Source organism: Marmota monax, unplaced genomic scaffold (assembly GCF_021218885.2).
Source record: "Marmota monax isolate L192 unplaced genomic scaffold, Marmota_monax_Labrador192_F-V1.1 WCK01_AAM20220418_F8-fsc00035, whole genome shotgun sequence".
Lineage (NCBI taxonomy): Eukaryota > Metazoa > Chordata > Mammalia > Rodentia > Sciuridae > Marmota > Marmota monax.
The window spans coordinates 15,444,681-15,459,270 of NW_026691961.1; the positions used below are offsets into that span (position 1 = coordinate 15,444,681).

General features: G+C 57.2%; 1 protein-coding gene across 1 annotated transcript in view; it reads right to left on the reverse strand.

The window, feature by feature from the left end:
- Positions 1 to 1,983: 1,983 nt before the first annotated feature.
- The window catches only part of Tekt5 (tektin 5), a 35,210-nt gene continuing 22,603 nt past the window's right edge, over positions 1,984 to 14,590 (reverse strand). The window contains 2 exon segments of the mRNA XM_046426416.2: positions 1,984 to 2,368; positions 3,626 to 3,780. Of these exon segments, the coding sequence (XP_046282372.2) occupies positions 2,107 to 2,368; positions 3,626 to 3,780 (417 nt within the window). The 3' untranslated portion in view covers positions 1,984 to 2,106.

Below are 14,590 nucleotides of genomic sequence, written 5' to 3' on the forward strand. Positions count from 1 at the left end.
CCCACCGGCGGCTGACCTCTCGCCCCCTAAGACCCCCTGAACCAGCTCGCGGTTCTGGAAGCTGCGCTGTCCTCTGCCCCGACGCGGCCGCCCGGCTCTTCTTCCTCTCTCCGCGTTTTTATTGGTGCGCAGTAGTTGGCAGAGTGCTGGGTCCCACCGCCACCTGCCCCCACACTACTACCTGATCTGGCCAGTGCCGCTCCCCGGACCTCCCCTCCCCGCCCCTCCCCCCGGGGGTCCCTCCCCGGACCTCCCCTCCCCGCCCCTCCCCCCCGGGGTCCCTCCCAGGACCTCCCCTCCCCGCCCCTCCCCCCTCCCAGGACCTCCCCTCCCCGCCCCTCCCCCCCTCCCAGGACCTCCCCCCCCGCCCCTCCCCCCCTCCTAGGACCTCCCCGCCCCGCCCCTCCCCCCTCCCAGGACCTCCCCTCCCCGCCCCTCCCCCCCTCCCAGGACCTCCCCTCCCCGCCCCTCCCCCCCGGGCTCCCTCCCAGGACCTCCCCTCCCCGCCCCTCCCCCCCTCCCAGGACCTCCCCTCCCCGCCCCTCCCCCCCAGGGTCCCTCCCAGGACCTCCCCTCCCCGCCCCTCCCCCCCTCCCAGGACCTCCCCTCCCTCCCCGCCCCTCCCCCCCGGGGTCCCTCCCAGGACCTCCCCTCCCCGCCCCTCCCCCTCCAGGGTCCCTCCCAAGACCTCCCCTCCCGTCCCTCCCCCCCTCCCAGGACCTCCCCTCCCTCCCCGCCCCTCAGGTCCCTCCGGACCTCCTCCCCCCCCCCCCCGTCCCTCCCAGGACCTCCCCTCCCCGCCCCTCCCCCTCTGGAGTCCCTCTCTTGAACTCCACCGAGCTCCCTTTGATCTTCATGAGACCCCCCATCTTTCGCTTCCTTTCCCCCCTCTAGCTTCCACATAAGAGCAACAGGTGACCTGGTTTCACTTGCCATAATGGCCTCAAGTTCCATCCATGTCCCTGCAAGTGACCTACTTTCATCCTTCTTTGTGGCGGAATAAAACCCCAAAGTGCACCCAGCCACACTGTCTTTTCCTGCTCCTCTGCTGACTGACCCCGGGACGTCCCTCCCTTCCCGGCTAGCGCTCCTCCTGTGGACGGTCCTCCTGTGGACGGTCCTCCTGTGGACGGTCCTCCTGTGGACGGTTCTCCTGTGGACGGCCATGTTTGCTTCTTGTGCACCCCTGAGGGGCTCTGGGCTGCTCCTCCCGTTGACTTGTGAGTGCCCTGCGCACGTATTTGCTAGAGTCCCGGCTTTAATGTACACCTGGGGCCGAACTGCTGGCTGGTGGGTAGTTCTATGTTTAAATTTTTGAGACGGCGGCACTTTCCCACAAAGCTTCGCTCGGCTCTACCTGCCCAAAGAATTGATTTTGCCAGGCGCCGTGGCGCAAGCCTGTACCCACAGTGGCTCAGGAGGCTGAGGCAGGAGGATCCCAAGTTCAAAGCCAGCCTCAGCAACTTAGCGAGGCCCTAAGCAACTCAGAGAGACACTGTCTCTAAGTACAGAAAAAGATTAGGGATGCGGCTCAGTGGTTAAGTGGCCCTGAGTTCATTCCTGGAACCAAAAAAAAAAATTTTTTTAAATTTTTGCCTGTTTTCCCTCCTACAATTTATAAAACACCCTATCAAAGCTCGGATTCAAGCCTAGGACTTCTGCCTCCAAGTAATAATGATTTTCATTATTATTTGCACTGCCCCACGTGCTGCCAGTCACCTCTACCACTGACCTCTTTTCATAAATGAGGTGCCCAGGTTAGGCGCTTGTTCAAGGCTATCAGCACCAGGTGATACAGCTGGGCTTTGGATTCTGAGTTCGGACCTACTTTGTATTTCTAAGGGGACAGACAGGGAAAGAGGGACGGCGGGAAGGAGAGGGAGGGGCCTCTCGTTCCTGGGGATTCTCGCAGCCTTGCAAGTCCCCAGGCTGCACCGGAGGGAACCTCTGAAGCATGTGAAGCAAGAAACGAGTCCCAGGATCTTCGATTTGGGCATATTTATTTGGGCTCTTTATATATACAGGTACATATACTTTTTTTTTCATGATAGGAGGAAAGGGAGTAAATGACACTTTATTTTGGGGTCTTTTCCAAGTGTGTGCCCTTTAACAAACCCGAGCAGAGCAGGCGCAAGGGCTGACGGGGGCGGAGCAGGTGTGGCCCATCAGGCGGGGCGTGCTGGGGAAGGCCTTGCGCATGGACATGCACCTCTCCTTGTCGATGCACAGGGTGTTGGCCTTGATGGCCAGCTCGTGCTCCAGCCGGGACTTGGTCCTCACCAGCAGCTGTATCGTGTCCTGGGTCTCTCGCAGCCTCAGCTTGAGGGTCTGCAGGGTGTCGTCAATGGTGAACGCCTCCTTCACCAGCCTGGGGAGAGGGCAGAGGCAAGGGCCAGGTTGGTTGGGTCCTTCAACACAGACGCACCCACCATGGGGAGGAGGAGGGCTGGTGTGGGAGTCTCCAGTGATGGGGAGGAGGGCTGCAGGCCTTGAGGGCACCACAGGGGAGGAGGGTTGCCGGGGGCCATGGACATGAGGAACAGGAGGGTGAGCAGAGGCTGGGAAAGCAACATGGCGGCTCCTGGTAAGGTAATCATGGACTTTCCATGTGGCCGGCAATTCTACCCCTGGCCTGTAATCAAAAAAAACTGAAAACGGGTGTTTGAACCAAAAGGTATAAATTAGCCCCGCTGTTCACTACACCAGGGGTGGCAACTGTTAGTCCAGTGTCCACTGACAGTTGAATGATGATCATACGTGGCACGGCTGTACTATGAAAGGGCATTCAGCCATAATTAAAAGGAAGTTTTGTTGTGTGCATCTTACATAGGATTCTGGCTATTTGGAAGTAGGGTCTTTGCAGACATCGTTCAGTTACGGATCTTAAGTTAAGCTCATCCAAGGACAGATCTCCTTGTAAGAGAAAGCAAGGGCCTCCGGGGATGGAGGTGCCCAGGAAAGAAGGCGTGTGAAGATGGAGGCAGAGACTGGGGTTGTGGCGTCTCCCAGAAGCCCAGGAGAGGCACTGCACCCTGACCCACACTCATGGGCTCCCCTTCTGGGCCACCATGAACTTTCCACCCCCTCCCATGTCCACAGAAGCAGGCCTCCTCAGCTAGGCAGGACAGGTGGACTCCACCCAGTGAGGAAGGACTCCAGCTACCCCAAGGCCTCATAGGTGAGAACTGTATAGGAGGGAGGTGGGAATCAGGGAGGAGGAGGTGGGAATCAGGGAGGAGGAGGTGGGAGCTCAGGGAGGTGGGAGGTGGGAGCTCAGGGAGGTGGGAGGTGGGAGTCAGGGAGGGGGAGCCTGGAGAGAGAAGGGAGGCCACCAGGGCACCAGGCCTTCCTGGAAGGCTGATTTCTACTCAGCTTTGGAGGACACGAGGTTTCCTGAGCACAGAGCACAAACCCCTGGTGATAAGCGGTGCGTGCCCAGGCAGGGAGGGCAGTGCTGTGGCGCAGGACAGCCGGCTGGACTCACGTCTGGTCTCCCTCCACCACATACGCACACTGCCCAGTGTGGGCTGGAGGTCCTGTTAGCTCCAAGATTCCTGGGCGTCCTGCGATCCACCCCTCCCCTTCCCAGGTCCCCAAGTGTCCCCCAACCCCCAGCACCGCTCACCTGAACTGCGGGATGTCCCCACACAGCTCCACGTTGGGCCGCCGGTTCCGGCATGCCAGCCTGGTCGGCGCCACCTTCAGCGGGCACTCCTTGGCTATGATGGCCCTCTCCAGCAACATGATGGTGTTCTCCGCTTGGAGGATCTCCTGCAGCGTCTGTGGGGACCACGAGGCCATCACCACCCATGGGACTTGCTGGCCTCCTCCCACTTTGGGCCTGGAGGGAGCTGAGGCCAACTCAGGGAGCCCTAGGAAGTGCTTAATTACTCCTGCCCCCTCCCCTGGACCCTTGTGGTGAGGGTCCTCACCCTAAGAGGATCTTGGGGAGCAGGTTTGGGCACCTCTGGCCACTACAGCCCACACTGTGAATGCTGGGGATGGGCAGTGCCGAGATTCAAGGTCTTGCCTTGAATCTCCAGTGACCATGGATGCAGCCAATCAGTGTTCAGTGGGAAGACAGGGAAGGGGGGGCTTGAGGATTGACGTGGAGCATTCAGAACCGCCGCTCATCTCCCAGGCTGTTTCCATCAGAATTAGTGTGGGCTGCTCTGTGTCTATTTCACAATCTTATTATCATTCCCAGTAACTAGGTCAGTAAATGGAGAAGAAAGAGAGAAACTTTTCAGCTTATGCATAGAAACATTTTGCCCACTAAAATGCCACCCTTGTGCCCGACAGTTGGGGAAGTTCAGATCCCCAGCAGGGGCGGAGGAGCCTGCTGGGGTGGGCCGCTCTGAGTCTTGTTCTGCGTGGAGGTTCTGCAGGTAGAAACCCGGGAAGAATGAACTCATCAGCACAGTGCGTCAGGCTGTGCTCCTGATAAGAAGCTCGCTGGATCTTCACGGAAAAGACAGCGAAAATCAGAACAAGGTAGTCACAAGGAAAGATTGGAAAAGGGCTGTCACTTGTGTTGGGACATGGGAGTCTTCTGAGTGATTCTCTCTGCTTCTGTGTGTAGGAAAATCTCCACAATAAAGAATGAGATCACTGCTGAAGAATGGGCACGCCAGGCCAGCCCGGTACCAGAAGGACCCAACCTCGCACCTGGCCCCCAGAAGCACACCAGGGATGGAGCCCACACACTAAACACACGTCATACACACTGCTGTCACCCAGTGACCAGCTCTCTGAGCAGCTATATTTTTCTGGGAGTCCCTCTTCTGCAAGGAGGCTCTTTGTGGGAGGGCTGTGCTGGTAGGACCCCATGCCTAGAGGTGGCACCCAGCCACGATGGCCCCAAAGCCCAGAAGGAGGTGCTGATATTATCCATTATCAATTTCACTTGGACCAGAGAACAAGAGCATTTAAGAAGCCCACTCACCAGCTGCCCCAGTAACAAGAAGTTGCTGGGATTAGTGCTTGAGACTAGCCTGCCATTCTGTGGGGGGCATTCCCTTTGTGTGCCGCCATCTGGAAACCAAAGATGTTTGCTGTGTGCCCGCCATTTTGACACCAGACAACGACCAGTGAATGTCTTTTCTATTTCCACTGTTGGTACAATAAATGAGGAGTATGAATTCAAAGAAACCATGATGGAAACCCTATTAGGAAATCCCCATCATCCAAGTCATGGAGGTCTGGACAGAGAGACAGAAAGGCCGGAGAATGAGAAAAGATGGATGACATCAGAGGGACCAGTGAAACTACAGGACACCGTTAGATCTGAATTCCAGATAAACACCTGATCACTTCTCAGCGTGTGTCCCACCGTGAGCCAATTGGATGTGTTCTCCCAAAAGTCACGTAATGGAACCCCAGTTCCCACGTGTTGGCACTGGAGGATGGAGCATTTGGGAAGTGATTAGGTCATGAGAATGGCGCCCTTGTGAACAGGGCTAGTGCCCTGTAAGAGGCCAGAGAGCCACCTCCATGTCTTCCACCATGAGAAGTCGGCCCCCAGGGGAACCGGCCGTGCTGACACCCTGAGGTGGACTTGGGCCTGTGGAACTGTGAGAAATAAATTTCATTGTTTATAAGCCTCCTCGTCCGTGGTACCTTGTTATAACCCCCCAACAGACTAAGTCATCGCCCACCGCGTGAGGTAGACTGACATCAGAATGATTCATTGTCGATCTGATGCTGAGGGTTAACGGGGTGTCCTGCATTTTTTTTAAAAGAGAGAGAGAGAGTTTTTTTAACATTTATTTTTTAGTTTTCGGCGGACACAACATCTTTGTTTGTGTGTGGTGCTGAGGATTTGAACCTGGGCCGCACGCATGCCAGGCGAGCGCGCTACCACTTGAGCCACACCCCCAGCCCCTGTCCTGCATTTTTATTTGCTAAATCTGGTAAGCCATAGTACTACTAAATAAACACTGACTGCATGATTGGCTGTGGGATCTGGAAGGCTGTATTGTCAACCACTCCCCAACGGTTCTTATGCACACTAAAATTTGGGAACAGTCTGCCCCCCAAATAATATGGTCCTATATCCCTAAGGTTTTGAGATAGGAGAAAAGTGATTCCACATTAACGTGCCGGTGCTCCTGAGTGGGGTCGGGACGGTGCGGACAACCCCCAGGCCCTGCCTGTAAGGATTCTCCAATCGTGTTCCTTCCCCCTTATCTAAGCCACCTGAGGATGGCTATTTCAGTGAGTCAGAGGCACATGCTACAGGCACCAAGAAATGGCTTAAAAGACAATTTGTCCAAGTGGGAAAGCCCTGGCTTCCCTGTCGGCTTAAGAGAAGAGCCTGGAAAGACGGTTCTGACACTTCGCGAGCCCGGAGAGGCCTGTTTCTTGGGAGTGAGTGGAGACGGGCGGCTGAGTTAGGATTGGGCGGAGGCGGCCCAGCCTCCTCCACAGCACACCTGGGAGGGAGGCTGGCCCCACCCAGCTCCCAGGGAGCCCCCAGAACAGAGTGGGCTCTGGCTGGTGGAACATGCCCTAGAGTGGGCCCATGTGGCCCAGGGTGTGGGTGCCACGTAAACACTTCACCCCTCCTGGAAGTCCTGGGGACTTTCCTGGGAATCTTGCCCTTTGGGGGAGCTCTGGGAGACGTCAGAGGTCCCCCTGGGCCTGGTATGGGAGAAAATGCAGCCTCACATAGCTGACGAGTGCTCCGTGGTGCCCCACGGCCCAGGGACATCGCTGAGGCTGCCCTCCCTTGGCCTCCCTCACAGTCCTCGCCCTTGGTGCCCCTGCTCAGGGCTGGGCCAGCCTCACCAGGGCCTGGCGCTCTAACAAGGCCTGGTCCTGGGCCAGGGGAGGGCGTTCACGCATGTGCTCTGTCACCAAGCCCAGGGCTCCCGGTGTGGGCCCTCCTTAGCAGCACGCAAGGATCTGGGCGGAGGATCCGCTGAGACAGGACACACAGTCCCCTCCTGGTGGCCTTTAGGTTGTACACGGTTCACTTTCCTTTGCTCCTTTAATGCTGTGGTCACCTGCAACCTCCCACACAGCGGGACGACGCCCTCCTCCATCTCAGCAGCTGAAGTCCCTTCTGCCTGCTGTTGGAAGGCCCCTCTGGTGTGCCGCACATGGGTGGGGGGACACTTCAGTCCTGAATCCCCTCGCGGGTGCAGCCACACTGGACTGCTCATCAAGGTGGCTCCAGGCCAGGCCGGCACCGGGACCCTCACGTGGACATCTCATTAGAGGTGCAAATCAATCCTCTGCGGAAGGTTCCAGCAACATTCCCTGATTCTAGATGAGGAAAGTGAGACCATTATCTCTGGCCATTTCCTCTTCAAACCTGCTGGCCGCACCCAGGTCGTCTCCCTAGAGGGGCAGCAGGAGCCGTGGGACCTCCAGGCTCCTAGGTAGCAGGCTCTGACTCAATGCTCGCGGTCTGCCGTGCCTTGACAGTGTCTCTTCTAAATAAATGTGTTTTTTAAAAAATCGAAGTGACATTTAAACTCTAAGTCCTGGAGCACAGGGTATGGCGAAGTCGAGGAGACACTCCTGAGAGACCGAATTTGGGAAACCCCAAGTCCTGCTGCGTGTCCCCAGGAAGATCAGACGTGCAGGAGAGGGAGCACGTCGGAGCTGGGGAGGGCCCCGGTGGTGCCCAGGGGGGACCGTCTGGGTTTGCCTCCCCATAGCCCTCGGCAGCACCTGTTGAGTGAACCCGTCTGTGGGTTTTCCAGAACCTTGGGGTTTCCCACAACTGGCTGCTCTAGAACCATCTGGTGACGCACACCCCTGGCCCAGGCCACAGCAGGTGTGAACACTGCCAAAAAGCGTTCCCGTCCTGTCCAGCCCCGTCACTCAGAGCCAGGGCCACCTCATCACAGGGGAGCTCCCGCAGCCACCCCCAGTCCTGAAAGCCGGGGGGCTCCAGAGCTCCAGAACCTGAGGAGTAGGAGCAGACCACTGTGTGAGGTGACCAGGGACACAGCAGCCTGGACCTTCTGCTGAGGAGGAAGCCAGCAGGACCCTCATCCCGAGTTAGAGGCCTTTGACGCGGCCTTTTTGGAGAGCGAGTCAATGGGACCAGACCCAGCCTGGGGACCTGCGCGTCCCAGTGAGTCAGTCCTGGGTATATACTGTAGGAAATTGTCACCTGTGACCCCCAGTGTCGCCCCTGGTGGGCAGCCAGCTGACAGCCACCAGGTGCCATGACTGTGCGCCTCCAGCGCTCTGTGAGGAGGCTCAGCCGGCACGGCCTCGGCACTGGGCCTCTGGAAGGAGTGAGAAGCGCAGGCGGCACAGGCACAAGACCACCCGATCCCTCCTGAAAGCACTAAAAACCCACGCAAAACACCACACACGCGGATGAGAACACAACTGCACCGAGAGAGCCGCAGGACAATTACAGTGGGCGTCCTGGGAGAAAGAGTGACCAGGCCACCCGGTGAGGAGGAGACAGAGGCAGGTGAGGGAGAACCCAGGCGGACTGCACACTCATCCGTCTTCACGGGGCTAAGGAGGGAAACTCCCTGCCGCCCTAAGAGATTCAAAGTTTCCTTCAAAAATAATGTCCTTATTTTTTAAGGGAGAATTTTGAAAAAATACCATCTAATGTTAAAAGCCATTCCCAAGGTTGGCGGCCCAGGCGACACCTGGAATTAGCACTCCTGCAGCCCCGCCCCGCCCGCCCGCCCCGCTTCTGGCCTCCAGGGCCTGGGCTGCGGCCTGGGCACCAAGACTTCTCTGACACTCCAGGGTGATGCAGTCAGGGTCAAGAACCAGGGGCGCAGGTGACACAGCGATATGCAAAGACGAGGAGCCTCCGTGAGGAGCTGGGCTAATGGCCGCAGGCAGAACTGGCCATAGAAGCCAAGGCTGTCCCAGTGGAACCCAAGTGGCCAGGGGGTGGGGGAATCTACCTGGATGAACCTTGGAAACCCGAGACTCAGCCCTCAGGCCCAGAGCGGGGCCCTCTTCCTGCTGTGACCCAGAATGCGGGGTTGGGCCTGAAAATGTGGCAGGTGTGTGCACCTCTTGGCTGCCCCCCACAGGGCTGGTGAGACTGGGCAATGGCGGCACTCGGCTCTTCCCAAGGGCCAGCTCCCTCCCGAAACACACCCTGTAAAGGGCCACAAGGAAGCCGTGGCACCTGGCTCCCCGCCTGCCGCCGCCAGACACAGCAATCTCTCACACCCAGGGACAAACACAGGGCTGCGTCGCTGCCTGGTCCCCAAGCTCGGAGGGCTGCTCTGGGACCCAGACCCCTCCTCAGGGACATTAATCTCTCTGTTCCCACAATGCTGGGGCAGTAAGGGAACCAGGCTCCTGGGCACAGTCATCCTGGAGGCTGGGCGGGGCCACTGGGGATTGGCCCAGGGGGTCACCCCATGGGAGGAGTCTTGGCACCCGGGTCTGGCAGCCAGCCCTGCCTTTCCCGCCCTGGCCAGGAGCAGGAATTCAGTCGGAAAGAGGGTGTGGGAGGGGATGCTCACCTCATTCCCTCTCCCAGCCCCAAGTTCTACACCCTCATGCTGTGGGGTGCCACCATCAAGGAGAGCCTAAGCCTGTCACATGCCCTGCCTCCAGGGACAGTCCTCTGCCATCTCTCTGCGTTCACATTCCAGCTCCTGCTCTTACTTGCTGTGTGACCTTGCATAGATCACAACTTCTCTGTGCCTCATGCAATCTGGGCTCGACCTCCATCGAGGCCTGTCTAGCTGCAGACACCGGGTGGAGCACTTTTGTTTGACTGTAAAATTGATACATAATAACCCACCTGCAGGGTTACTGTGAGGACTAAAGGGGAGAAGTGTGATGCTTAGTTCTGTGTCACCTGGTGTGGACTAGGGGTGCCCATACACTGGCAAACATCGTCTCTGAGTGTGTCCGGGAGGGTGTTCCTGGAAGAGAGGAGCATCTGAACTGAGGGACTGAAAAGCCATGTCCAGCGTGGCTGGGCCTCGTCCCACCACCGAGGCCCCCGTGGGACAAAAAGGCAGAGGGAGGTGGGTTCCTTCTCTGGGAACTGAGAGCTCCTGGATCTCAGGGGGGCTGTACCCCACAGGCCCCCGATTTAGGCCTTGAGATTTAGATTCGATCAGCCCCATCTTTCCAGTGTGTTTTAAGTCTCCCAAGTCAGCCCCGCTAGACTGAAGGGAGTCCCTTAAGGTCTCTGTTGAAATCCCTCAACTTGGCCCTCGCAGCAGAAAAGCAGCCTCGACAACAGGTAAGTGTACAGTGTAGCTGCCAATGAAACTTGATTTACCAAGACACCTGTGGGTGGGTGCTGGCCCTCCTCTGTTAGCTTGCAGCCTCTGCTGTGGCCCGTCACAGAGAAATCGCCCCTCTGAGCTGCCTGTCTGATGCTTCAAGGTGGTGAAACCTGTGGTCAGATTTGTGGGTTTAGGCAGATCTCTGCCTCCCATTCCGAGGACAGATGGGGACCAGGCTGGGGATGCTGAGGGACAGGAGGACTCACACCATGTTGGTGTGGAGAGACACAAAGGAACGCAGTCAAAAGGGGAAACCAGAAGGACTTGCTAACTTAGGGAACGTGGAGAGTGACAGGCCGGGATTGGTCAGGGGTCACAGACTTCAGCCCGCCCACCCCCTAAAATCAGGAACAACCTCCAAAAGGGAGGCTTGGGAGCCACCAGCCTGTGCCCAAATGAGCATTCCACTGCCGAGGCTGTGGCCTTGGCAAATCGCCAACCCTCTCTGGGCCTTGGTTTTCCTGTCTGTAAAGTGGAGATAATAATGGCACTTGGCCAGAGGGTGACTCCGAGGAGCAATTTCGGTAACCCACATAAGGTGTCCTATCTATCCACCCATCTGCCGAGCCACCTACCTATTTATCCTCTTCCTATCCTCGCTCTTTAAATCCAGACCTTCCTTCCAAGACACTTGGCCGTGGGAGGTGGGGGAGCTCCCTGTGTTCACCAGCAGCCCTGACGTCTACTCCGGTAGCACACTTCCTGCCCCCACTTGCAACAACTAAAATGTTTCCAGATCTTGCTAATGTCCTGGGGCAGGGCAAGAGGAAAATAAAACTGGCTTGAGTCTCAAATTATCAACCCTATTATTGTGGTTATGATGAGGCTGGGGGAAATGTCCCCATTACCCCCAAACAGATCAAGACTCCCCTGCTCTGCCATAGCATAGCTGGAGGATGGGTGGGCAGCAGGGCTTTCAGCAAGTCACTTGTCCTCAGTCTTCTCATCTGTAAAATGGGGCTCATAACAACCCCTTCTCAATGGGCCACGAGGGAGAGAAGAGTGAAGCTGAGCCAAGCTCTTAGGACCCTGGCTACGCTGAGTCAGGCTACTGGGTCTTTTCTTCCTCCTTCCACTTGCAGCGGGGGGAAAATTCAGCTATGATCATCCTCCCTCATCTGGTTGGAAGCAGACTTCCACCCTGACCCAGCACCCAGGGTGTGGAAAGGGTGAGGTCCCCACCGGGAACAGTCTCCGGCCACGCATGGCGTGTGAAAGGCGGTCATCCGGTCTGCCTCCAACGACACCAACCCTGGCTCAGCGGGAAAGTGCGCATGTTCCTGGCTGGAACAGAAATCCACAGCTTTGAAAGGGAAGATACTACCTTTGGCAAAATCGTTTGCCATGGAAAACTCCCTGCCAACATCTTGTGACAGCAGAAAAAGCCTCTGAGGCCAGGAAATTATTTTTGATGTGGAGGGAAAAAATGGATTTAGCAGTTCCGGCCGACGTTAGGCTTCTGCATGCTTGGTGCTACCTTGCAAATTCATTGTTTTCCAGACTGCATGAAGCCAAGGGGTTTCCAAGGAGACGTCTGGCTCTGTACAGATTTCCCAGTTTGGGAAGGGGGTAGAGAGTCTGGAATAATTTTTCTGGTCAGATGATGGAAGATTTTCAAGTTCAGCCAAGCTAAGAAGTAAAGAGAGAAAAGAGAAGAAGGCTCCAGACAGCCGTGGCCAGGAATTCAGGACAACAACACTCCCAAGCGGGGTTCTTTGGCTCGGCACCTTGACATTAGAGTGTGCAGAAGCTCCTGGCCTCTGAGCACTGTGTGCTAGTAGCATTCCCCCACAGTTGTGAAAACAAAGAATGTTTCCAGACACTGGCAAGTGCCACAGGGGAGCCGATTCGCCTTGGTTGAGAACCACTTCTCCAGGGGAGATGCGAGCAAGCCCAGCTCCCGGCTGCTTCTGCAAGCAGTGATTCAGCGCCTTCAGACAACGCCAGACCAACACAGGTCTCAGCTACAGAGTGGCAGTCTGGGGACAGTGTCCTGAAAGTCCTGGAGGAGTCTGGAAGCAGGAGAGGGGGTGATCCCTGCTAGAGAGGAGGCCTTGATGGTCCTGTGAAAATTCATGGTGATCCACAATCCTGTCTCAGGACTTGGAGGATCTTGATATCTGTCACAATTTTTAATTGTTTGCTTTTTTTTTTTTTTTAAATGTCTCCCCCACTAGAATAAGTTCCCTGAAGGGGAGGATCTTGTCTTTCATGCTCACTGTTGTGTCCCCAAGCCCTAATTCACTCTAGTAAATAGGATCTGCTGAGAACACATCTGCTGCAGGGAGAGAGGGAAGAGGGAGGGATCACATTTGTTCACCGACACCTAGAGTGTGCACCTGGGGCTTGTTAAGCCTCAGACTCCTGGGTCCCACCTGCAGAGTTTCTGATTCAGTGGGCCCAAGATGGACCCTGATCATCTACATTTTTTAACAGGTTCCCAGAGGGTGTTCATGCTGCTGGCCCAAGGACCACACCTGGAGAACCTCTGTTCTGAACGCCAAACCTGTTCTCAGTCATGGTTCTCAATCCTGGGAATGAGCATCACCAGGGGAACTTTAAAGGGTCTACTCAAAGGCCACACCCTGACCAATAAAGCGAGAATCCCCGGAGGGGCCCCAGACAACCCGGATTCCCATGCGCAGCTAAGGGCGGTACCATTTCGTGCTCCTCACAGCTGGAAGGACCATCCCTTTCATGGTTCCTTTCCCAAGATCCCGTACCCATATCAAAGTTCAACCCGGGTGCTGGGTGCTGACCCCGCTTCGGCAGGTCAGAAATCAGACCATGGCTTTAGAGCGGAGGTTCATCCATCACCTGACTCTGCTCTTACTCGCAACGACTTGTCAACTGCTCCCACCTGACAGAGGAGGAAACTGAAGCAAACACAGGCGGTGCAACTGGCCACGGTGACATGGCGAGAAAATGCCAGAGCCAGAGTTGAAGCCAGCTAACCCCAACCCTGCGCAGCCTCCCTCCGGGACGCCCCGCCCACGGACGCCCCGCCCACGGACGCCCCGCCCACGGACGCCCCGCCCACGGACGCCCCGCCCACGGACGCCCCGCCCACGGACGCCCCGCCCACGGACGCCCCGCCCACGGACGCCCCGCCCACGGACGCCCCGCCCACGGACGCCCCGCCCACGGACGCCCCGCCCACGGACGCCCCGGATTGGCTGAGGCCAGCGGAAGTGGGCCGTGGAGAAGACGCCTGTGCCCCTGCCACTGGGTGGTATTCTCAGAAGGAGCTGGCGCAGGCCTCGCAGGGCTGCCCGTCATGTGCCCGCTGGGTTCGTTCTCTCCCAGTCTCCAGCTGGTTTCCTCCAACCTCCTGTATCTGGGGCTCTCTTCCCAGCTTTGGGCCTTGGCCCTGTTTTTCTGATGCCAGTGGTGCCTCTTTCATTTGGCACAGTGTCCCTGGACCCACCACTGGTGACGCCATGCCCCGTCCTCCCACTCCCCCACCCCCCAGGCCGGAGCTCTGGCAGACCCATCTTGCTGGCCGATCTCGGTACACACCACCCAGGCCCAAGGATGACACTGGGCCTGCAGTGACTCTGGAGGCCTTTGAGTCCTCTTGGCACTAAGGTGAACAACAGGAAGAGAGACCCATGGCCTTAGGTGGCCCTGAGCCTTCTCCTGAGGGCACAGTGTGGAATAGCTGGGAACCCCACAGTGGTCCATCGGGAAGCCACATGAACACCAGCCCAGGACCTACAGGACAGTTGTCTTGAACAAGTGGGGGATGGCTTTTAGGGATGGAGATGCTCTGAGGATCCAAGCCACAGAATGCATATGCCCCCACATTTCTCTCTTCTAGAAATTTGCAGTTTATAAAAAGGTAATCAGCCCCCTCAGGCAATGGCCTTAAATCCAGGGCTCAACCAGGTCTGAAGATCCAGTGCTGGAGCACTTGCCTAGCGCTCACAGGGCCTAGGTTCGACCTCCAGACCACAGAACCAACACCACAGAAAACAGGTCTGAGAATTCTGGAGTTTTTCTCCCTAAAACACCCACCCTCCTCCGTTTCTTGCCTGAAATTCCTTTAGAGCAGAGTTTCTCAGCCCAGCACCTGCTGACATTTGGGCTCACATCCTTCTTTAGCGTGAGGGTGTCCTGGGCAGTGTAGGACACTGAAGGGCACCCCTGGCTGCTGTACATGAGCTGCCAGGAGCAGCCCCTCAAGCAGGAGTAGCAACCAAAGATGTTTCCAGACACATGTCCCCTGGGGGACGGTCACCCCCAGCTGAGAACTTCTAAAAGGATGTCCACCCCTATGAAAAGCATACTGCTGAGAGGGGGAAAGGCCAAACCAGATGAGCAGCGGCCATCCGTGAGCGTGC